This window comes from Prosopis cineraria, unplaced genomic scaffold (genome assembly GCF_029017545.1).
Source record: "Prosopis cineraria cultivar Desert tree isolate PC_DT_omini unplaced genomic scaffold, ASM2901754v1 PC15, whole genome shotgun sequence".
NCBI lineage: Eukaryota > Viridiplantae > Streptophyta > Magnoliopsida > Fabales > Fabaceae > Prosopis > Prosopis cineraria.
In genome coordinates, this window is record NW_026555346.1 from 2,036,290 (window position 1) to 2,061,028 (window position 24,739).

Here is a 24,739-nt window from a genome sequence, read left to right on the forward strand (position 1 = left end):
GCATTTTAATAACATCAATTCTATATAATCAACAAGTCAAGAAGATAGCCATTTTATTTAAATAAATAAATATTGTAATTTGATAAATAAGTAATCATTCAAAATAAAACAAGTTTTCTGTTTCATTTTAACAAGTATCAATTATGTAGTTAACAAACTTAAAAAATAGTCATTTTGTTTTATAATAATGAACGTTGTAATTTGGTGAACAAATCATTATTCAAAAGAAAACAAATCCTTGTTTTATTTTGACAAGTATTGATTTTGTAATAAACAATTACAAAAATAATCATTTTATTTAAGAGACAAGTGTTGTGATTTAATAAATAAGTTATTATTAAAAAAACCTTATTTTTAGTTTAATAAGCATCAATTCTATAATTAATAAATTCAAAAAATAGTCCTTTTGCTTAGATAAATAAATATCATGATATAATGAATAGGTTATCATTCAACAAAAAAAAAAGTTTATCTTTACAAACATTAATTTTGTAATCAACAAATTTAATAAATAATCATTTTCTTTGAGAGAAGAAAATGTTATTATCTAATAAACAAGTTATCATTCAAGATAAAAACAAGTGCCCGTTTTATTTTAACATGCATCAATTCTGTAATTACCACATTCATAAAATAGTCCATCATGTAAAATGAAATGGCGAATCGGGGAAAAAACCGGGAGGCGGGGAAGGGCAAGTACGGTGCGTTTTGTCGTTCTAATTCCACACCATCTCCCTTGTGCCAGTGGGCTCTACACCAGCAGCAATGCAATGCAGTGTTGAGTGTTCCCTCTTGCTTGCATTCGAGTTTGATTTGTTTTCAGACCAAAAATAAGTTCGGTTGGTTTAATGAGTAGGCGTAGATTTCAGGAAAATGCGTGATAGTTGAGAGTGAGTGACAACCTCGGAGGATTTTCACCAGTTCCAAACTTAGGTTATGTTTCTTAATGGAATTCATCAAATCCCCAACAATTTGATCGGATCAAGGTAACCTTTTGAGGTCATTTTCTGTATACTAATCTTCAATTTGATGTCTTTTGACTGCTTAAAATTTGTGGTTTTGTTTATGCATTGTTTTTATTTATAATTTTCGCAGATTTCTTCGAGATTGTTCATTCTCCAACCTCGGCTCTTCTAGGCTTACAGTAAAGGAAGGAAAACTCCTTTCGCAGGTGCGGTTGTGGCAGAGAGTACTAACCTTTGTCTGCAATATTCCAGAATCTTGATGGGCTTCTTTCTTCCCTTCTGCTGGAACTCCTTTTTAAGTGCATTTGCCATTTGTTGTTCTAGTAGCCTCATTTTCATTGGAAATCTATCAGTTGCGATAGGTGTGGAGATTGAAATCAAATAAGCAGCATTTAGTTCTCAAAAAGCTGTTGCAAGACTGTGAATGATCCCTTGCTTACGCCTGTGACTGTTGGGGCCCGGGAAACACTGTTTCTTGCGTTTCCCTATTATGAATTTCCTAGCTGGTGCCTCAATTGTTGTTGACTTATCAAATTCCTTCATAGAAACATCACTGGCATTTTATTTGCAGTGCGATTTGAGCATTTATTTTGGGAATCCGTATGATGTTTTCATTGGGCATTGTCTTCTGGGATTTCTTTGAAAGTGATCCTCATATGATTGAGTTTTCTTTTCTGAAATTTATTTAGGGCCCAGCGCATGAAGGAAAGGCCTCTTATTGATAATGTGGAAGCTTGTTCAAATCAGATCAGAAGATAATGATGAAGCGCAGGAGAGCTTTCTTGGTGAGGAGTCGGGTGTCTTCTGCTCCCTCTCTCCAATGCAGGTGCTCCATATCGTCAAAACTTTTTTGCACTAATCTAAGGTAGCATTTGGATTGATGGATTTGGATTTGAATTTTAGATTTAAAATCTTGTATTTCAAATCTCACATTTGAAATCTATGTATTTAAAATTTTTTGTTTGGGTAGTTTGAAAATTATCAAATGAAGAGATATGAGTTAAGACTTGAAACGAAAAAGAGAAAATAAGAAATGATGAGATTGTTTAAATTTTTTAATTGATAAGAGATTAAAAAAAATAAGAGTTACAAAGGTATCAATAGTGAAAATGCAAAAGGAACAAGCTGTTTGAATTGATTAGAGTTTCAAATGACTAAAGTGTAGAGGAAATTTGAAATTACAAAAGAATTATTAATTTGAAATGGATTGGGATTTGAATTAAATCCAAATTTATAAATTTTTGCGTATCCAAATGAGAAATTTGGTCCAAATCCGAATCCTTATTAATCCAAATGCACCATAAAAGTATTTGGGAGTTATTGTAGTGCAGCAGTTCTATGTTATGCTAGTTTTGGATTTTGACTGGACAGAGAGTTTATGGATTCGCAGCTTGTTTGGTCGCTGGTCTTGTTTGCATGTTAGTGGTAAGAGAAATTTGGTGATGTTCTTTCAGTTGTGTACTTTGCTTAAATAATTTAAAATGTATTGGTCTTCTAGATCTTGGTCAGATAAATCACAGATGGACCATACTCTTGACCATAACAGTGTCATGTCATGTCATTCCTTTTGGCTTTTGCAGCTTACCTTATCAATGCATGAACCATAATAGGTTTTTTTGTTAATAGTTGACTTTTTTTTTTTTTTTACCATAGTTGGTATTAATCAGCAATGCCTTTTCCCCTCTCTCTAGACACAGGTTCATTTTATTGGTAACAAACCATCTGGTAATCAGCGTTACTGACTAATCCAAATTCAAACTGACTCGGCCTCAAATGGGAAGAAGCTCTCCCAAGTTATTTTTGTCCACTAGTCTTAAGACCTTTCTCAAGAAGTGTTAAATCCCTTGCTGTACTAAATAACTCAGCTGTCGTCCCGTCCCATTAGTGGCATAAATTCATCTTTAAATTTACAGTAAATGGGAGACAGTGAAATTACACTTCAAATGAATTTTAGTTAACTGCTGTAATAAGTTCACCGCAAATGTTAAAGCTTATAGACTTGCAATGACATGGCTGTCAAATGCAAGATTTCTTTTTACTTCCTGATTGAGTGCCACTTGAAAGGAAACTGTTTGTGGAAACCGCCTTCAAGGGAAACTACTCCTTACATGCTAATGCTATCCCGTATATATATATATATATATATATTCTGCTGTCACTAGTGAATGACTCTTACCTTTAGGTTCGTGCAATGTTGATTGTTGGCAATGTGGCATATAAATTTCAACCAAGGCTTGAAAAAAAGTTGAAGATGATATCATAATTGAACAATTAATCTAACTTTCTATTTAAAGTTTTTCTGGATGCATTCTAGATGGCTGATAATTTTTTTTCAGTGCAGCAGCAACCTCAAGTCATCAGTGTAATTCAACTTTAATTATTTTATTTTGGTTTGCAGTCAGTGGTTGTCTTTGCCAAACCCATCAAATTTGCAGTATTGTTCACCTTTGGTAACCTGTTAGCAATTGGAAGGTAGATGCAGTCTCCCTCTTGTTGACATATGAGAGTTTAAGAAATAGTTTATCTGGAGTTAAAGCAGCAAGAAAACGCGTCAAAATTTGGGAACATCCTATGAGTTAAGTCTGGTTTTGTTGTCTATTTAACCATTCATAGGTGATTGTTTTATATATCTGGCAGCACGGCTTTCCTGGTAGGACCTGCACAGCAAATTGGAATGATGTTTGACCCTGTCCGTGTGGTTGCAACAGCCATATACCTTGGATGTGTAGTTATAGCTCTTGTTTGTGCTCTTCTGGTAAGTTCCTTGATCTTCAACGTCAGATGCAGGGATATGCATGTCTAGATGAATCTATGAAGTTGCATTTTTAGTGATCTATTGTAATTTGCTACTGTCCAACGAATCGGATATGCAAGAAATCCTGAACAATGTTTTTTACTTCTGTGCAGTCCGTAAGTACATCCACACGAATTTATTTATGTTAGTGATACGAAACCTGCATTCATAAATGACAGTATGCCTATTTGGACGCTACATGTTCAAGTTCATTCAGCATACAGTAAGCCATTAAAGTTTTGCCCCCCTCCCCTTTTTGCAGATCCGCAGTAAGGTTTTGACGATAATTGCTATCATAGGTGAGATGTGCGCGCTTATATGGTAAGTTTGCCTTCGACAGACCTGCTTTACCTGACATGAATTTGTGGTATCAAAATCATTTTCTCAGATGAACGGCTTCTCAAAATGAGTTATATTCATGGAGCATGTTGAATTTTTATGGGGATCATTTACTAGCTGGTAGTTATTGCAGGTACAGTCTGAGTTATATACCTTTTGCTCGAAGAATGTTATCTGAGTTGATGGTCCGTTTTTGTGACACTGAGCTATGAAAATATGCAGCAAGAAATTTTATTGATCCAGATTCTTGTAGGCTTCATCGAATGGTGTTAAATTCGTGGAGTTGCTCAGATTGAGCACGTGAGTTGGCATTTTCTCATGGTTGTTACAAACGTCAAACGTCAGATTTTGTACCAGCCAGGATTCTTTGTTGGCCAGATACCGACGAGGATTCGTGTTTTATGCTCCTGTTCTTTTTTATTTTCTTGTTACTGTGGTGTAACTAAAATTTGTTTATAAAAAAGTTGTTAGCACGATGTAATAGAAAAACCATTTGAAGTGGGGTGTTTAATTTTTTTTTTAAAAAAAAAGCGGGTAAATTGATGGCCAGGAATCATAAATTAAAAAATGTGCTGTGATCGCAAGAGGTTAAATTTCGGCGTTGATAAGGGCACGCCTCGTCGGCTTGTTCGTTAACAACGTTTCTTTTCTTTCTTTCTTATTTTTGTTGCGTTTTTGATTTTTTTTTTTTTTTGGTATGATGAAATAGAAGTGTTAGGGGCTTGCCTGTCACGAGAAGGGAACGGAAAGCTCATGGGCTCTTTCGAAGGTCCATGCTTTCGCTGTCTTTTCTGTTTTTCCGTTTCTGTACAGATGTGCTGTCTGTCACTCTTTCTTGAGTGTTGTTTTTTTTTTAGATAATTATATCCAAGTACAAGTAAAAAAAAATTATTTATAAATAAGGATTAATACAGAATGGATTATTATTAAAATGAAAATGTGATTTATTTTTTTTTTAAGGAGACTTGTTAATCATTATCTATGTATAATTTGTTTGAGTGGTTTTTAAATCTGTTTTCTTTTTGGGTAACATTGTAATTTTTTTTTTTGAATTACAAAGCCACAGTAAAACCTGCAAAAAGATTAAAATTTAGTCATATTTAAAACCATGAGGTTTTTATAATCATGTGGTGGTATATCAAAAATTATAATATTAAATGTATCATGTAAATGCCAATGAGTTAAAAGATCAGCGCATCTGTTTACTTCTCTACAAACATAATCAAAAGTGATCATTCAATCTTTCATAACAAGATTTCTGATCTTCTTGATAGTGTCAGAATAATAATGACTCTCAGAGTAAGTACGATTAATGAATGATGATGCCTCTATCGAATTAGAGTAGATATTAACTCTCAATAACATTGAATTTTTGTTTATACATCTATCGCTCTGTCTTGTGTTCGGAGTGATATCCCCTCTTAAACTGGTGTGTGAGCCCAATGGGCTATATCTTTCTGTGGGGATCTAGATGACCAAAAGTTGATCCGCTTAAATTCCCAGAATGGAGGTCTGACCCCTGAAAAGAAAGGACCGAAAGAGAGGTTTCTCTCTTCTTCTTCTTCTCGTTTTTTTTTTGTTTTGTTTTGTTTTGGGGGGGGGGGCGGAGGGGGGGTGGTTGTCCAACCTTTCAGAGTCAACCCACATTCTGTTCTAATCATTATTAACGTGGGTAGGTCAAGCTCACAAGCCACTGAAAGTAACATTCTTGGAGCAGCTATCAATGTTTTCTTAATTTGTTAGTCTTTATAATCTTCACTCAATTGTAACTTAATTTTAAAATTTGTGTCTCGAAGCTTTGACTTAGTATAATAAAATTAAAATTATAAGGAGGAATTTCAATAAAATGAAAACAAAAGATTACTGTTACGTACATTTGAAATGAGAGGTCCTGTATCGTGTTGTCCACCAACCCCATTGGCCATAAATGAAGAGGATGGCTGTAGCCGCCTCGCGGGTGCTGCTTGTTGCCACCTAACACTAACACTAACAACACCCTCCGTTTCACAAACTCAACATGACGCCTTTCATTCAACTGCCTATCATATCACACCCCCCCACTGCTTATCACGTGCCCGCCTGCCCCCCTCCCTCCCTTTTCCCGCCACCCCCCCCCCCTCCTTTGCTTTATTTATGTATAAGCCTCCAAGCTGGACCCACCACCTGGCAGGTCGCTCTTTTGTCCTCTTCTTTGCACCTCCTTCCGCTTTTGAAAATTTCACCCCCTCTCCTCCATTCTTCTTACATGTCTAATTCAACAATATCTCCACAACACCTTTCTCTTGCTCGAGGAAATCCTTGTTAGATGGCGTTACGTCCCCATAAATTTATATTCTTGCGCTGCCCATCGTTTTGTTTCTTTCTTTTGCTTTTTAGATGTCAATGTTTTTTTTTCCTTAGTTTAATGCTCACACCCTGTCACTCTTCTGCTAATATACATGAAAAATAATGGACCAGAAGAGAATATGGTTTTGAGTTTTACGGGCAACGCGAAACACAAAAGCCACTCCTGATGTTCCACGCAGAAAGAGAGCTTTGATAAAGGTAGTGCGGGCAGGATATTGGGTACTCACTTTTACGTTTTTAAAGCAATAACCAAAATAATTCGGGGTGGGGAATTGGGTTGGTGAAATAGTTAATATCCCTCGTGATGATTTGGAATCGACTTTAATCCGAATATCTTGAATATAAATTTACAGGAACCAGAAGAAAGTGGTAAGTTAAGGCATGAAGGTCCAACTCACTGCCGATCTAGTTTTCACAATTCGCCAGCTAACCACTCATTGCAGTGTGAGTGAATGGTCCATCAGCTAACTACAGATAAACAACCTACCACCATCTAACCCCATATTTCCGCCACCAGCCAGCCCGGCCATGCTTCAAATTAACACCTCATTAGCATCCTACTAGGTTTTCAATAAAAAAAAAAAAAAACTTCTTTTTGTAGTGGACGAGACAAAGGCTGGTGGTGTTCATTTAATATACCTGGATTCTTTTGTTCCATTCTAAAAACTCATTATTTTTTAAACTGCTCATATTCGAAATTCGAAGACTTTGTTTTCTTTTCCCAACAGCAGGGGCACTTTCAAGGGATTAATTAAATTAATGAAGAGTGCACATAGCCATAAAGTCATCCCGAGACAACGCAGGCAAGCCCCAGAATAAATGTGCACTAGAGAGCAAATTAACTTTTAGTGCTACACCCTTTTTTCTGAGATTTGGATCTGCGCATCTGCGTGCGTGGACATAAATCGGATTTTCGCTGGTCTAGAATCTCGGCTTTTTGGGTACAATTCTATCAACCTATAGATCTTTCTTTCTTTTTTTCTTTTTTGGGGCATCATAACTAGTAATATATACGATATCCAAGTGATGTGGAACAAGGAAGGAGCACACGCAATTCTCAGTGGCGGACCGAATATAAGAAATTAAACAAGCAGCACAGGAATGCTGTAGCTGAAACGATCGACAAGGTAATATGGAGCGTCACATTCAGGTAATTTGCTTCCATTTCTGGTTAGTTCGAAGAATATTACAGATTACACGTGGAAGCGGCGTCTCTTGGACATCTCATCAGGTTAGCATACATGGCTCTTAGAATGAGTGAAAGAGTAAGAGCGAAGGCTTCAGGCAAGGGCTCCTCAACCAACCAAACGACCAATTGCATTATCACATTAAATAACTCGTTTCCAAACTTTGACTCTCATCCTTTTTTAATCTGAAGATTTTTTATTATTTTTTTCGGAATTCCAGTTTGCAATTTGCCAGCCAGTGTCGATGTCATTTCGCAAAAGCCGCAACCTCGATCGATCCCTGTCAAAGCCTCATGTACTGCCGATCATTTCAACGTCTATATGTCAAAGAAGCAATAAAAAACACACGCCCAACCGCTTAGGGATGCCGCATTTGATCCTTCAAGTTGATGTACTATTATTTTGGCTTATTAAATTTGCTATATATAATTAAGCCATGCCCGACATTGCAAAACTGACTTGTTTTTCCCTTTATTTCTTCCCCGTGGTTTTGCTCTAAGAATGGATTTCTTTCGACTGATCTATCTGTCCCTCTCTCCACACACACACACACACATATATGTATATCTCTCTCTCTTTCTATCGATATACTTATATTTTAGAGAGGGGGGGAGAGGGGTTGAGCTTTTTGTTTAATCACTTGATGTACATCTTGTTTCTTTTATTTTCAATTGACTTCACGTGCATGCGTCAGACATGAAAGGGACCACAAATAATTGCAGTCGTCCAGCCGGGGCGACTCGGCCGCAGGGACGGATTCACGTTTGCGATAGTGGGAGCAGTAGCCCCCACAGCCAAAAAAAAATTACTTAAAATAATTTAGATTGTATTTTTATTATCTCCTCAAAAAAAAATTAATTGCCCCTCACTTTAAAAGAATTTCATTCATTTTTTTATAAAATTTTACTTATCCTGTTAAAAAATTTATTATCTGAAACTACAAATATATATATATATAACCTTGAATATCAATGATTTTATGATGAAAAAGTAATAGTTAAAAAAATTGTTAATAAAAAAAATTTGTACAGAATATTTTCAATCATGTAATTTTTTTGGAGGTAAAATGATGATAAGAAAATGAAAAAGTTTTTGTGTGCAAAATTCTCTTCCATACAAAAGAGATATGCTTTGTCAACTAAATTTAGGTGTTGGATGTGAAAAATGTAAAATATTTTTAATATTTTAATGTATAATTAATGTATTTTTTAAAAAGTGCTTTTATGTATAGATCACTTTATATTTATTTTAAAGTAAAATATTTTATTAAATAAAAATAAATATAAAAAGATGATGTAAATTCAAATACATCTAACTAGTTTATTAAAGTGATATTTAATTAAAAACATCTTACATTTTTAAGTGAGGGAGTATAAATTTTATTTAATGAAAATTAAAAAACATGATACTATATATAAAGAGAGTCTTTTGTGTTATTCTAATGCTATCTTTATGTGTTGTTTAAAATATTTAATTTTATTAACTTATATAAAAAATATAAATATAAACATAAATATTTTTTAAAAAAATATAAATATTTATTTGAAATATAAATTATGCCTTCATTAATTTATTTTTTTGGGTCCGTCACTGCTTGGGTGGAATATCGTGTAAAGGCTTCGGCCTGGTTGTGTAAATTTCAAAGGGCAACAATGAAAAAAAAAAGGCAACATTTTCGAGTCAATACATGCACGTACATACAAACCCACCAAAATATACGAATAATTTTAGAGTGAGGTAGCAAGAGCTTGCATTTTCTCTCGCTGACTGGGACAAATACTTGCCCCGTCAGCGTTGCCTCTCTCTCCCATATCAAGCCCATGCGTTGGTTTTTCGCTTCTCAGCCTCCATGAGGCGCTCCATCTTGAATTTTTCGCTCTCACCTCAACGCTACGATTCTACGAATTTGACAGTTTGCGCCTTTTTTTTTCCCCCCCTGACCGAGTATGACAGATTTAAGTGTTTTCCAGACCATGTAAAAAAGAAATATTATATTCTTCTCTATTTCACTGTTGATCTAGGTTCTAAAAGCTTCCAGATAGACATCAGGGTCCAGCAAGCGTTTGTAGATTAATCACCGCCACCAAATTCCTTACATTATCAATTTTATATCAATAGAAATAGTTTTAAATATAAATTATTGAAAAATAATTTTAAAAAACTAATATATATTTTTATAAATAGTTTTAAATATAAATTATTGAAAAATAATTTTAAAAAACAAATATATATTTTTATAAATAACTTAATTAATTTTTTAATACTGTAAATTAATTATCTAGCCCTTATATCTAATATCATAGAAAGGGTGAAGGTAGTATATATTGAGAAAGAAATGATAAAAAATGGTCTGAAATAGTTTTGATATATATAAAAAAAAATTACGAGAGGTACTAATGCAAAAAATAGAATAGATAATTTTAAATTTTATTAAAAATAGTAAAGGAAAGTCAAGGAAAACACTCAAAACTTGTTAAATGAGAGATCTTTTTTAGCGACATTTTTTAAATTTTGGTGAATAATAAAATACAAAGATATTATGAATTTTATATAATTAATTTCATTTAATGAGATAAAGTTTGTTTTTATTTTTGTTATATTTAATATTAGATGGAGTATAAAGGATATGTTACAAGATAGCTGATAACGACAAGAGACGACAACGGGGTCCTAAAATTGATATTTTTTAGACAGCGATGACATGCGTAAATATGCTTCCAAAATGATGAAAAGATGTATAAATTAAATAAATTTGTCTGGGAGAGGCTAAAGGCCAACTCGTGATTGAGCATCTGTTGATATTTGGAAATTGGAAAATGAACGAGGTTTTTTTTTTTTTTTGGGAAATTAAACAAGGTTTGATTGGTGACAGGTTATCGTTAAACGAATTTGATGGTATATTTATAATATTAATATTAATATATTATACATCCGGATGTGCAGCCTGCATGTGGACAGCTTTTCCACCAAGATTAAAATTTAATTGAGGTTAATAAATTGATATTAGAAGGAAAGTCAATGAATATAACATGATTTATATTTAAATATTTTTTTAAAAGTCAATTGCATAAATTGAAATTTTTTAGATGATTTTATTAAAAAATCAGTTGAAATGTACAATGATAAAAATAAATATATATTTTTTCTATATATTTTTGTGACTAAAAAAATGTGAAATAAATTAATGAATTATAAATTAAATGCTAATTTTAATCCATATTCTCACACATTATAATTATAATTATGTTTTAATGTTGTAATTTAAAATGTTCAGATTCAGAAAAACTGTAATATGTATTATAATATAAATAAGTTATAATTAATCCTCTCATTTTTTTATTTATTTCCTTTCTCCATCCCCTTCACTGCAGCCTGAATCCCTCCTCCTCAACTCACTCCTCTCCTCTTTCCTCTTCTTTTCACCTCCACTGACGGCACTCCCTTCTCAGTCCTCATATTATATTATTATTAACTTTCTCCACCTCTAATCTCCTCCCATCTAATTAATCAAAAAGAAAAGTCCCATTTGATTTCTTTATTCACATCTTAAACACCTCTGTGATTTCTTCATTCATCGGTAGATAAATAAAGATGTAGATTTTAGAGAGCTGATTAAAGAATAAAAAGCAGAGAACAAAATGAAGGCGGGATAGATGCACAACAATTGGCAACCAGCGAAAGGAAGCAACAATCAGATAAGAAACGAGATGACACCAACTCGACTGAAGGCAACCCCAATGGATGACGTCATCGGTGATTGCATGCAACGCGAGCAGAGATCAGGCAAGAGAGAAGAGCTAGGAAGATACCAGTTGTGGATCGGGTGGGGTGAGACGCCAAGGATGAGAGAGAATATGACAATTATTTAATGGTTACCATCGTTTTGAAGATGAAGCACCTCAAGAAGCTCAAAATTTTAGCTTCGATGAGAACGCTCGTTCAACCCTGGGTTGATATTTTTTTATGCCAGATAAGATTTCAGCAAAGTTAATGAGCTTTTTATCTTGCAATTGAGATCAGGGTCATCCCAACTTTAGTTAGAAGATAATCCAAACACACACTACGATTGTCCTGACGTGCTTACCACTAAAGCAAGGGACCCAACGAGGCTTCAGGTTTTTTTTTTTTTTTTTCTCTGGAGAGATAAACAAGGCAAGCCAACAATGCAATGTTACTTATTATTTAATATGATGCAGCTGTATGTCGCAACATTGGACTACGCCAATGATTTTTTATTTTTTTGTACAATATAGGTTTGAAAAAAATCTTTAAATCATCCAATCTTCTTTTTTATTTTTAAGAAATTCCCTTAAAATTGAATACTATGTCACATGAGATTCTCGTCGAACGAAAAAAATGAATTTGTCGGAATCACATTTATGCTGACCATAATATGTTTATGTGTCGATGGTATAATTATAAATAATTAAATATTTATATATAAATTATATTATATTTAACGGGTGTGAAATATTCACTTTAAAATTACCATACGTGACAAAAAGAATTTAAGAATGCGTGTTTTGACAGGTTACTTAAAAAAGGTCATGTGAGCTCGACACCCAAAAAAAAAAAGTCACGTGAGCCTTCATGACGCTCGGGTCACATGTGCAGGTGAAGTAAATAGTTAAACTTAAAACGAATAAAAAGTAAATAGTCAAATCATTTAGATCAATCAAGCTTGCGATGAGCGGCCATGGGCAAAGTTGAATGCAGTTCAATCCCCAACCCCTGTTGCCACGGAGTAAATTTAGTTGAAATGGGAATGCTTTCTACTTCTACTTTCCATATGTACCTGTACGGAAAGATTAATTTATCCTATATCGTGGATGATACGGATACTTCGAATTTTACCCAAAAAAAATAAATAAATAATTTAGTTATATTCCACTTTATCGATTGTTAACGTCGTCGTCGTCGTCGTCATTATTAATCAGATGCATGGCAGACTACGGTTTCGTATTCCTCGAGAGAACGTAGCTGATTCTATAATGCGGTTGAATTCAAAACATGTGTGATACTCTTGTTTGATTAGTGGAGGATTTAGTGAATCCTCTTTAATTAGGTAAATTTTGGATCAGATTGCGCATTGTATAGTCGCAAGTTGACAGGCCGTAGTGAACAATATGAGATAGGCGACGGAACTTACAGCATAGTGCTGTCATTTTGTTTTTTGTTTTTTTTTATTTTTGTTTTTGTTTTTTTGTTGATGCGTCTCAAAGACGCAACCACTACCCTCCTATTTATTTAATATCCGGTGAAAAGCCGAGACCGTGGCCTCCACCATTTATAAGTTCAAAGTTCTCATTGCCCCCAAGTTTATTTCTTGCTTCTCTTGCCTTATTTATAAATTATTTTTAATATTTTATTAAAATACAAAGTTTAAAATTTATTGACTTTATCTAAAAATTTAATAATTTTTATTTTATTTTTATTAAATATACACATTTTAATAGTATAATTTTTTTTCTAACATTCAATAGAGGACAAATAAAAAAATTATAATGAAGATTTAATAAAATAACTTATAAATATGATCACAAATTATTTTCTCTCTACCTTATACATACCACCAAAGAGATTATGTGATACATGTAGGAAATTATAATGATAGGTAATATTTTAAAAGTTACATTTTGAAAAAATATGTCACATCCAATAGCTCGCTAAAAACTGTTATAGTTGTCACTCAACTCCCTTTTTTTTTTTCAGGGCGTGAGGAGGTTATTAATGTTTTTTACCTTGGTTACTAATTAATTTACTCCTTCAGTTCCTATTTATAAAAAAATTGGAATATACTTTGGTTACTGTTTATAAGAAACAATTAGCTATGGTTGATAATATAGGCTAAGACTGTGAGATTAGCTTGCCAATCCACAAAAAAAAAAAAAAAAAAGAAGTTGGGTTGAAAAATTGGGAGGGGGGAGGTTTTGCAGGGTGACCTTTCCTGCCCCTCATATTTAAACTCGATTAGCCTGTTTATTTTTTTAAATAAAAAAAAATTGTAAAATCGCTTTAAATTTGTAAATATATTAAAATTTTTAAATTTATTAAATTTAAAAGTGAATCGTCCAGAGCAATTTTAATAGTTCATTTATGAAAATTATAAAAGCTTTTAATATTGAGTTTGGTCATAAGATTAAATTTGTATTATCTATGTTCATAATAAAATTGATTTATTACTTTTTTACAATTTTTAATTTTAATGATTACACAATAAAAAATTAAAATTTGTTAAATTAGACCAACTTGAGATATTATGACGTGTCCTTAACAACAAAACTAATTGACCTTCACTAAGAGGTAGAAAGCTTTTATTTGTGCAACAAATAAATGAAGATTAAATTTTTATTGCCCAGCTATACTAATTAACTTCTATACATTTTCACTTGGAAAACAAAAATTATGTTATAATCATTAATTTTTAGTTCAACTCCAGTCTTGCTACTTCTAATCTAAACTACATCTATACTAATTGACTTCTAACAAGCTAATGGCCCTGTTGATATAGCTAGGTTTGAATAAAACATACACAATATGAATTTAAAAAACTCATACTCGATATTTTAAGATTTTGAAAAACGATATAATATTAGTGGACATATATAATTTCAGCCCCAATTAAATTTAAGATTCATTAGACCTCTCCAATAAAGCTATCTATTGAGATGATTTAGCATAATTAATGTTATTGCAGCTTCTATAAAACTTTTAACATTATGATTAATTAGAAATAATTTTAAGCTTTGAATTGCAATTAAACTTTTCAATATATTTGTATGTCATTGATATATATTTATTTTTATACTGTATTAATGTATCTTTAATTTGTATTTTTTGTAGTGATTTAGAAGGAGTTTTATTATTATTTGAGTAATTAGTTTTGAGAAGAAAATATAATTTTTTTTCGTCACAAAAAAGAATTAAGGAAAAGAAATGAATTTATAATTTTTAAAATTAAAAAAAATATTTGTTATTGACACCAACCTGCTGCTAGTTGGCAGGTTGGCAAAAAAATACGGCACGCACAATGTAGGTTTTGTTAACTCGTCCCATCACATGGGCTCGTCCGATAATTAATTTATATTACTAACTCTACAATTAACCATTGCATGCATTATTCATTATAAATTTTCAACTGTGTCCTTTTCAGCGAGGCTGAGGTTGATGATAAATAAGCCATCTTACCCAAGTAAAAATATCACTAGAAAAAACAATTTATCTATTGCATGTTTAAAATTTATAAAAAAATTATAATTCTGAATTTTTATATTTGTTCAAATTTTATTATAAATTTCTGGATCTTTTTTTACATTAAAAATTCCTGCACTTTTATTTTTTTAATATTTTAGGTCCTTTCATGAGCTTATTATAGAAATATAGAATATTAAAAAAATATAGAGACTTATAACAAAAGCATTGAACCTAAAGTTATACTTCCTGTGGTTCAATTTATAAATTATATTTTAAAAATTACATTTAGTATTATTTATAAGTCATGATTTAACTTTTTAAATAATATTTTTAAAATTATTTTTTTATAAAGAGAAAAAATAACAGGACACTAATTTTTAAACTTATTATAAAAGGATATATTTTAATATTTTATATTAATTTTAATTTTTTTTATTTTTTATTTTTTATATTAATATTGTTAAAGTTGATAAAAAAATTTATAAATAAGATAAGGGAAGGATTAATTTGTCCCTTTTTAGGTTCTGCAGGGGCTATTCCAACGACGACCGCGTTTTGCGCCGCTCCGGTTGACTAATTTGGCACATGAATTCAGTTTGCATCTATTTATTTAATCGAGGAGTTGGGCGACTAGGTGGTAGATTGGTTGATTTATTTATTTATTTCTTGGGGTAAGATATGTGGAAGAACTTTAAAGTAACGTGGACGGACTTTTAAAAAAGTGTGGAAAATTATTAAAAAACATTAAAAATATATTGTAATAAATATTTAAATGAAAAAAAATAAGAGGGATAGGTGGTTGAGGTGAGCTCTACCGTATACTAAAAGATGAAGATGACGTGTTACAATATGATTGGTTCATTTACCGATACATTTTGTTATTTTGATCATTTTCTCATATATATTTATTTTTAAAAGGATTTTTTGCATTTTTTAAATTTTAAGTCGTTACCCGCGAATATTATTTGGCTTAGGGTCTGCAAAGAGTATTCGTTCCATCATCAGATCCTCAAACGTGGATCAGTCGATGACGCGTGTCTCGTTTTGGTTGGCTGATAGTACCCTTTTATCTTTTCTCCTGGACTGTCTCCTACTTAATTGCCCCACCCCCCCCCCCTTTCCAAGCGCCGACACCAGCATTCTTTCTTTTTAATGTTATATTTCCAAGCTCTGGAATTTCCAAATTTGCTTCCCCGCGAGTTTTTTCTAATGACCAGGGTTAAAACTTAAAAACAGATTGTATTTTTCTGTTATAAAAATAAAAAAACAGGCGTTCCAAAATGTCATTTCAAATATCCCCGATAGGGTTAAGTCTTTTCCTACCAGCATTTTTTTTTTCAATACAAAATCCGGACTAATTTTCTTCCTCTTGGGGAGTTTAATTTCCAAAGGAAATAACCTAAGCTTGAAAATTACCTTTTTTTTTAATTTTGCACAAAAAAGGTCCAGACTATTTAATCAAAATCATTAACTCATTATCCTGACTCACCTTGGCATCTTAATGGTGGATTATAGATGAGATTTTGAATTTGCTGATGTTGCTAATAGACAAATCATAACAACTATTAAACAGTTTGCACTACTACAAAAACAAGCAAAAATGATGGTTATTTTTATCTATAAATGACGGTTAATAACTATCATTTATTAAGCTGTCATTTAAAAGTCTAGCTTTTTATATGATGATTATTTCTCTATATCATATATATTTGATTATAAATGACAGTTAAATATCCCCTCATATAAAACTTCTCCCACTAAAACAAATATGACGGTTATTATAAATAACCTCATATATTGGCAGTGCAATAATAACAGTTATTACAAATAACTGTCATATATTCTAGCAAAAATATAGTTATTTACATAATTGACATTTTTTACTCTCGCTTTTTTTTTATAATAAGGGGTTTGTTTCTACAGCAACAACCCTCTCACAATATATAATAGCTATACAAAATCTATATCTAGATAGAATATATTAATGTTTTTAAAAAACAATACCAATTGAATTAGAATGGAAATCAATTCAAAAAGAAACAAAAATAAAGCTCATTAAAATTATTAAATCATACTATCATTAAAAAGCACAAGAACTTAGCTGTTCATCCATGGCTGTGAACATAAAAAACAAATCCATGGCTATAAATATTGGATTCTCTTTTCATTTTCATTTCGATATTCAAAATTAGACATGTATCACTCAACAATATGATGAAAGTGTAAACTAATTAACATGTTATTTTTTTACAAATGAAGACAAGGCAACACATAGTATATAATAACTATACATTAACATATTATTTTTTTACTGGATTTTGACAATAAACAATCCCATTATCAACTTCCATTAGCTCATTTAACATTTGACTAGTCTAAATAACATCAATAAACAACGACATTAACTTAATCTCAGTTGTTTAGCGTTAGAGTCAAGTTTAAACTTAACATTATCATCATAAATCATGGTCATTAGCATAACTCAAACATTAAGAATGCAAACAATCACCCTTAGACTCCCACGAAGTCATTGGAATAGGAAGAATATAGTTATAGGTTTAGACCCCATTGTCACAACCCGATAACTTGCAAAAACCCAAGGAAAATAGAGGAAAATAGGCGAGAAAGCTTACCCAAAGTATCTCAAGCTCTAAAAAGCCTCCTTTGGCTAGATTTAGCAAGCCTTGGCAGAGCCATTGTCACTCTCCCTCACTCTCACAACTCTCCCCCTCTTCTGATATATTTAAAATCGCGTCTTTACAATTTTAAAGGTCTATTGTGTCTACTACGGTGGATTGCCAAAAATAAAAATTCTCACTTTAGCTCGTTAAATTAGGCCCAAAGTGGCACCAATAACAACTAGGTTAGAAATTAACTCTCCATACAGGGTTCAATGGACCCAATGGCCATCCTATTACAATACCTAGTTCTGTTATGATCTAAATAAATTAACTTAACCTTATGATTAACTTTAATTAATCTTATTTACCTCTTGGAATGGTGTAGCGAGAGACATCAGGATGAGATGCGATTTAACAGTGTTGGATAGACAAGGAATGAACAACACAGAATGTCAATATAATGGAATCATCAATCCATACCATTGAATCGTATGATTTGAATTTTGGGCGAATACAGAAATTGGCAAGCCATTTGATTGCGGCTGCTTTTGAATAACATCCTCTTCCAACAATTACACGGGGCTAAGATAACAAGTAGCTAATTAATCGTGATCGAATAGTTTTTTCTTCTTTTGTTAAAAAAAAACAATTATTATTAACTTTTCATTGATAAAAAAAGATAGTAAATTTTTTAATATTTTAAATCTAACTCAATTATGGATTACTCCTCAAATTTCATTTGTATTACGTAACACACCAATTTTTTTTTAAATAATTTAACTCAACCATAGTTGGGTTACAACCACCCAACATATTTTTTATATCAATAATTTCAATATAAAATATTTTATAATTGGCTTCAATTCACACAATATAATATTTTAGATAAATTTTTACCTCCCACGTGCCATTAGGCTAAATTACATTTGTCCATCCTTATACTCCCAACAAGTAAAATAAACAATTTAATCAATTTTCAACACAAGCCAATTATTTGGCCTCATAATCATGCCATTTTAACCAATCTAAAGTAAATCAAATATTAAAATTACAGTCATCCAAAGTATATCAAAAATAGAAATAGTTTGAAAGGCATGATTACATTTATATATTCATATAATTGTCAATAAACAAAGCCCTAATATTAGCAATATAATACATAATAAATCATAAATCAAATACCCAAAAGAGACAGCGGATCTATGCCATTAAGCCTCTAGGACTCCTCCACGTGTCACTCGTGGCTCTTCTCCTGAAAATTGTTAACCACATAATGAGACTCAAAAGTCTCAGTAACCATAGCCAATTTATGATAATGTATACAAACAGTTAAGTGTGTGCTTATTAAGTGATAATTAAAAATAATATAATTCTAACAAATATAAGAAATATTACAATACACACAAACAACCATCCTTATATCCCTCCATTAACCTCGAGCCGTAGCTCTCACTCGGTGCTAAATTACCTGGCTAAAGGTAGATTAGCCCGAGCCCTTACAAACCACCTATTGAGCTCCAATAGGGGCGTACCATGTGGCACATAAATACAACAATAGCAAATCTCCCAACACCTCCCACAATAATCAAACAAAATTCATAACAATATTGCACAATTATATAATATTATAAAATTCATAATTTTCTCAATAATCACCCAATTAACATGAAATAACACTAATCACAAATTAAAAGCATGGTTACCTCGTGGCTTTTTCAATAAATTACTTCTTACAATTTCTCTCCCACCACAATCTTCACCACTAATACAATAACATATTATTTATAAATATTAGTTTCAATTTTTGAAACTAATAATATAATTAAAAATATAACATAATTCCTAATCTCAATCTTAATACAAATCTAGAGTTAATACTATTAAATAAAATTTTTAACTCCTCTTTTACTCATCAATAAACATTAATAATCTAAAAATCAACTTCTAAACTAATTTCTATTATCAAAATTTTTTTTTATTTCATAAATTCGCACCTAAAATATCCAAAATTTAAAATTGAATCTCTAGCTTAGAATCATAATCCTATAGCCATAATAATTCATTCCTCATCCCAAATAATCATCTAAATCTCAATAAATCAACATATATTTTCAGATCTATTTAGAATTTGATCCATAAGCCACAAATTCAAAAATCATCAACAAATTTATACTCTAGAATATTTATTATACTACTAACAACCTCATAAACCATATTTATTCAACATAAATTTATTCATATTCCAGGTCCTAAATTTTCTACCACCACAAAATTAGAAACCAAAGAGGAAGGATGACTAAAATTTTTTTTGGAACACTTACTTAGTCTTGAAAAGCTTAAAATCACACCCTAAATATCCTATTAAAAACTCTTACCTTAAAAACTCAAATCTCCCTCACCAGTGACTCACGCTCACTCTGCCTCAGCTCGCGCACGAAGGAATGAATGAAGAAACAAAGGAAACAGGTGAGTTTTTATAAAAATTCAGTGGGTCTCACATTTTTTTTATTATTTCTTCTTTCCTCTCTCTTCTTCTCCTTTTTTTTATTATTTTATATGTAATCATGCGCCGAAAGCCACCGATTGTGTTTTCTTCTTTTTTTCCTTCCTCTTTCTCATACCTTTTCTCTTTCTTTCTTTTTATAATAATAATAATAATTTAATAATATTTATTTATTTATTTTTTAATTAATTAATAATTTTTTTATTTTTTTTAATTTAGAATTCTATCCTAAATTAGATTTAATAATCATTTTCTACTAATTTGCTTACCTCTAAATATTTTTTAAAATTTCTATTAATTAAAATTAACTATTAAAATTTAAATTGAGATATTACATATTATTTAGTCTTTTATATTTTATAAAAATATAATGTTACTCATCTTGAAAGACATTTATTGATCGATGTTTTAAAATTTTGATAATTGATTGTTCTGTTATCATCATACAAACCATAACAGTTAATAAATTTTTAACACTGTTGATAAGTTCTCAGAAATGTTGACATTAATTGCTCTAAATTGATAATGTGATAATTTCCTGAAATATAAAGGATGGAGTTGATAAAAATAAAATTTGAGAGATCAAAATGATAATTGAGCCAAATTGAAAAGATTAGAAGTGTCAATTTTTTTATAAAAAAATATATTAACAATACATTAATGCGGCTGGTTAACTGTTAAAGTTGTCCGTTGCTATCATCACGCTCTGAGTTATCCAGATATCAACAAATCTCCGGCTTGAAGATTTCAGTTATACCAACACACTTGACATTCGCAACGAGCAGGGAAAAGTCCGACTTATTTTGATCGATTAAGAGGAACGGGCAGAATAAATAAATAACGTGTCATGATATACCGAGATTTGATTATCCAGTAAGAAAACAAAGGAAAAGTTTTATATTAAAAACTGAAAAGGAAAAAGTGGGAGGAGCCTCTCTTTTTCCATTTTTTTTAAATTTTTCTCCTTTCCCTTTTATTACCATTAACTCAAAACCACTAGTAACAGTTTTTATTTAATATTTAATAAAATTAATAATAATAATTTTACGTTAAAAAATAAAATTGAACTATTGAAATTTGACCCAAACAGTCTAAAATTAAAATATTTTATTTATATACTTTTATATAAAAATTATAAGAAAACTTGTATCAAAATGTAAACTAAGACATTGAAAAGTTTTTTATCAAACAGCAACGAAAAGAAATAGAAATAAATGGAGGGAATGAGAAACCAATGGCGCAGGAAAAGTGGGGCGGAAGCGTCGCCCGTTTTCTTCTTTACCATTTGATTATTTTGCCAGGTTTTTCTAATCATTATCATTAGTCTTGCATTGAGTGGTTGAGCCAGACTTGCATCCCCCGAGAGAGCACCAACAGTCCCTTGCTCCGTGCTCGGAGTGGGTCCCCCATGCTTCGTTTTCATCGCGCGATCAAGTCCTCCTGGCCGGGGGACATTTAAATTGTGAAGTGTGATAACAAGAGGACTTATAAGTTTATAAGTTTGTTCGCAAAAAAAAAAAAAAAAAACGCCCTATTCAACGGCAATCAACTTATTAGATCCTTCATTTCCCGCTTTTTCCCCTGCCTGCCCTTTTTGACCGCACTGACCATAAAGCATCGCTTTTTAGTGTCTGCCCAAAATCCTTGCCTGTTGCCATTGCCATTGCAATTTAATCGATGGACCTTCAGCTTTTTCGTCGAGTCAAACTAATTAAAATTGTTGGTCAGATTTTTTTTCCCTTAAATATTGAGCAAAATGCAGTGCTCACATCAGGAATGAAAAATTATCAGCGGCGTGCACGGCTTTCCACTCTTGTAGATTTGCAAGATTTCACGCCCCCCCCCCCCCCCCACGGGTTTAGGCATTTACCAGGGAAAATCTCGCATTTTTTGTTTTTTGTTTTCCCCGATCGCATCTGTTCTATTCCATGTGTTGACTTCTCCCTTCACTTACACAATTGGCCGCGTATTAACATTTTTAATTAATCTATAAAATAAATATATCATTCGTCACTCATAACGTCACCGTTCGATGCCCATGTCTCATTCTCACCAACCCAACTTGCTTCGCAAAAACAACCTTCTATAGCTAGTGATGAAAATGCCGTTTCATCAAATTCTTAGGAGCATTTAATTAATTCTAATTTTAACGTGCCGCCTTCGTCACTCTGCTCAGGAGTTCTACACTTCTACAGTTGCTGATCAGTTTTAGTTCGTTGTCTGTGTATTTTTTTTTTTTAAATGTATGTATATATCTTTGCATCGTCACATGAAAGGGCATATTATTAGTTTTTATGTCATTATTCAACTTTGATAATTACGTGTTCGTTGTATTTTAGTGTTTTTTTTTTGGGTTAAGTCGATCAAATGATATTAAATAAGATGATTAAACTCCAAGGGCCCTGGTTGTCTGCCGGGAGAGCGTCTCAGGCTACAGTAGATATGTGCATCGTATTGTCGTTAATTGCAACAGTATTAAGAGATGTGAAGATGTTAGGAAGGGATTTAATGTCTACCAGGTACGCAACACCGCAATTCACGAGTTCTATGTTGCTGAAACAGTGCGGCGTGTGTATAATATTGTCAAGTGCATTACATGTCATCATTTCCGTTCTAGTTAGGGTGCAAAAATACTTAACATTTAATTTTGTCCATTGAGCTTGTGGTACCTTTAAATTAATAATAGATAAACCATTTAAGGAATTAAGTAAATACACTTGTGATTGTTTGTAATATTAAGAGAGCTAATTGTGAATCACAACCTAATTATTTATGATGTTTTTTTATCAATATATAGATACATCAATTGAAAAGCTTACTAAATATACTTAAAATTATTTGTAATGTCAGTTAAAAATTTATGAGAATTAATTTTAAATTACAAATCAATCATTTGTGATTTTTTTGCTGCCACTTAAAAAATTAACACAAAATAATTGAGAATCTTTAAAGTGTCAATTGAGAATTTATCAAAATTCATTGTAAATCTTAAATCAATCAATAAAAAATAATTTATTACAAGTGAAGTTTATGATCTATCATTAAGATTTTAATAATTCAAAATTTATAATTGCTATTAATATTCTTTGGAGGACACTAATTGTCATTTTTTCTTATCTCCATAGAGCCACGTATAAACTTTTTAACGAGAAACCTAACTGACCCAACATTTTTTAGCATTTACACTTTTATATATACGCATGTTGTCAAATGCATTGCAAACAGAAAAAAAGCAAATGGGTGGTGCATGGTTAGAGAATTGCGAGAGAGGCAAATGAAGTTGCTAGTATGCTTGCCAGGATGACCTTCTCGTATGTTGTTGGATTTTTAGGTGTAATTTTGGTACATGACAGTAGTATCCTCGTCTACTTTCCTGTTTTCTCCTATTTTATTTTATATATATAAAAAAAGAAATGGACCCTATTTATACGCGTGCATGTGAATGTGCATCTTATTTTACATGTCTTACAAAACATGCTAAGAGAATATGTTCAGGCACCAATCCAAAAAAGAACATATGGGAGGGCAAGAATGACAACTGCTGAAAATATGGGGGCTAACACTAATTTTTACTTCTTTTGCAAGTAAAATAAAAAAAATTTCCAAAACTTTTTAAAGGGCCGATCAAAATGCACCCTACCTTCCCCCCCGCCCCCCAATTCGCCCCATGTATGTCGGTGATGCTTAATTGAAGCTACCAAACATAAGCTCTGTAAAAAGATGTACCGTTTATGAATCATTTGCAACACAATTACCATATTAAGAAATCCACACGAATCAGAATACATGCCCAACTTGTCCTAGAAAGAACGCATGCGTCCGCAATTGAACCAGTGCAAAAAATGGACCATGGGGTAACAGAATAATTGGATCATTGAGATATATATATATATATATATATATATCAACATGAAATAAAAAATTTGCAGCAGGTACGTGCTTTTTATGATAATTTATTCTTGAAATCGAATATTTATTCAACGTAAACAAGTCAAGATACTTGTTATAACTTACAGGTAACTGAAGTTGTACACTGGTGTATCGTGTATTTGCATTCTACATTAAAAACACTGCGTAAATTTAATTAGCGGAGAAAAAGGTTCCTATACAGGTGATGAGGATCAAACCTTTTATAAAAATATAACAAAAAATTAAAAAAAAATTAACGAGTCTAGTTATTTATGCATAATAGACACCGCATAACGTATTTTCGCACCCGCTTTAGCTGATTCAGTTTTTCAAGATTAAATAGATCATAGAATTTGTTAAATATAATTTTAAATCTCAATCAATGTTTATATTTTAATTGTAAAGTTAACCTGGAGAAATTGCAAAGAACGAACAGGGCGATAATAATGATAATTTTCTCCTGGGCACGACAATATAATTAGATTAGATTTGTTAATTTGTTGATTGCTGATAATATGAAATATCATACAGTTATAAAAATCTTTTTCATTTTTCATCCGCCGAAGGACTTGAATTTTAGTTATCATGTGCACTTTCATCTTATCTCCATGACTAAAATCAAACAAATATAATATTTTTAAAAATAATAATAGATACTATTTTAGTTAAAAAGCAAAGAAGAAGAAGAAGAGAACAACAATTCAGATACGCACAAGCTCTGCATAGCATAAGCATGGGGTCTATCGAGGGCGAGGCTGAGAACTAGAGATAATGCCATGGTGGGTAGCAGAGGCGGCTTCAGATTTAAAAATGGGGTTAATGTTAATGACTCCCTCTCCCGTTCACAACTCAGAACCCTTGATGGGCCCCACCGGGAGCGG

General features: G+C 31.8%; 1 protein-coding gene and 1 long non-coding RNA gene across 7 annotated transcripts; both read left to right on the forward strand.

The window, feature by feature from the left end:
• Window positions 1-557: 557 nt before the first annotated feature.
• On the forward strand, window positions 558-4,596 carry LOC129294090 (uncharacterized). 6 transcript variants are annotated; one of them, XM_054932213.1, is made up of 9 exons: window positions 564-986; window positions 1,096-1,171; window positions 1,655-1,791; window positions 2,337-2,390; window positions 3,364-3,437; window positions 3,603-3,720; window positions 4,022-4,058; window positions 4,148-4,231; window positions 4,352-4,596. In XM_054932213.1, the coding sequence occupies exons 3-8, from the start codon at window positions 1,690-1,692 to the stop codon at window positions 4,189-4,191; spliced, it is 429 nt and encodes a 142-aa protein (XP_054788188.1). In that variant the 5' UTR covers window positions 564-986; window positions 1,096-1,171; window positions 1,655-1,689; the 3' UTR covers window positions 4,192-4,231; window positions 4,352-4,596. The 6 variants fall into 6 exon arrangements, with proteins under 6 accessions (XP_054788185.1, XP_054788189.1, XP_054788188.1 ...); XM_054932212.1 differs by having other exon boundaries at window positions 566-986; window positions 4,321-4,596; XM_054932210.1 differs by lacking the exon at window positions 4,148-4,231 and having other exon boundaries at window positions 558-986; window positions 4,321-4,596.
• A 2,560-nt stretch (window positions 4,597-7,156) lies between these two features.
• LOC129294110 (uncharacterized) lies at window positions 7,157-8,151 on the forward strand. Its single transcript, XR_008589297.1, has 2 exons — window positions 7,157-7,385; window positions 7,469-8,151. It is a non-coding gene; the product is annotated as an uncharacterized LOC129294110 (long non-coding RNA).
• The last annotated feature ends 16,588 nt before the right edge of the window (window positions 8,152-24,739 follow it).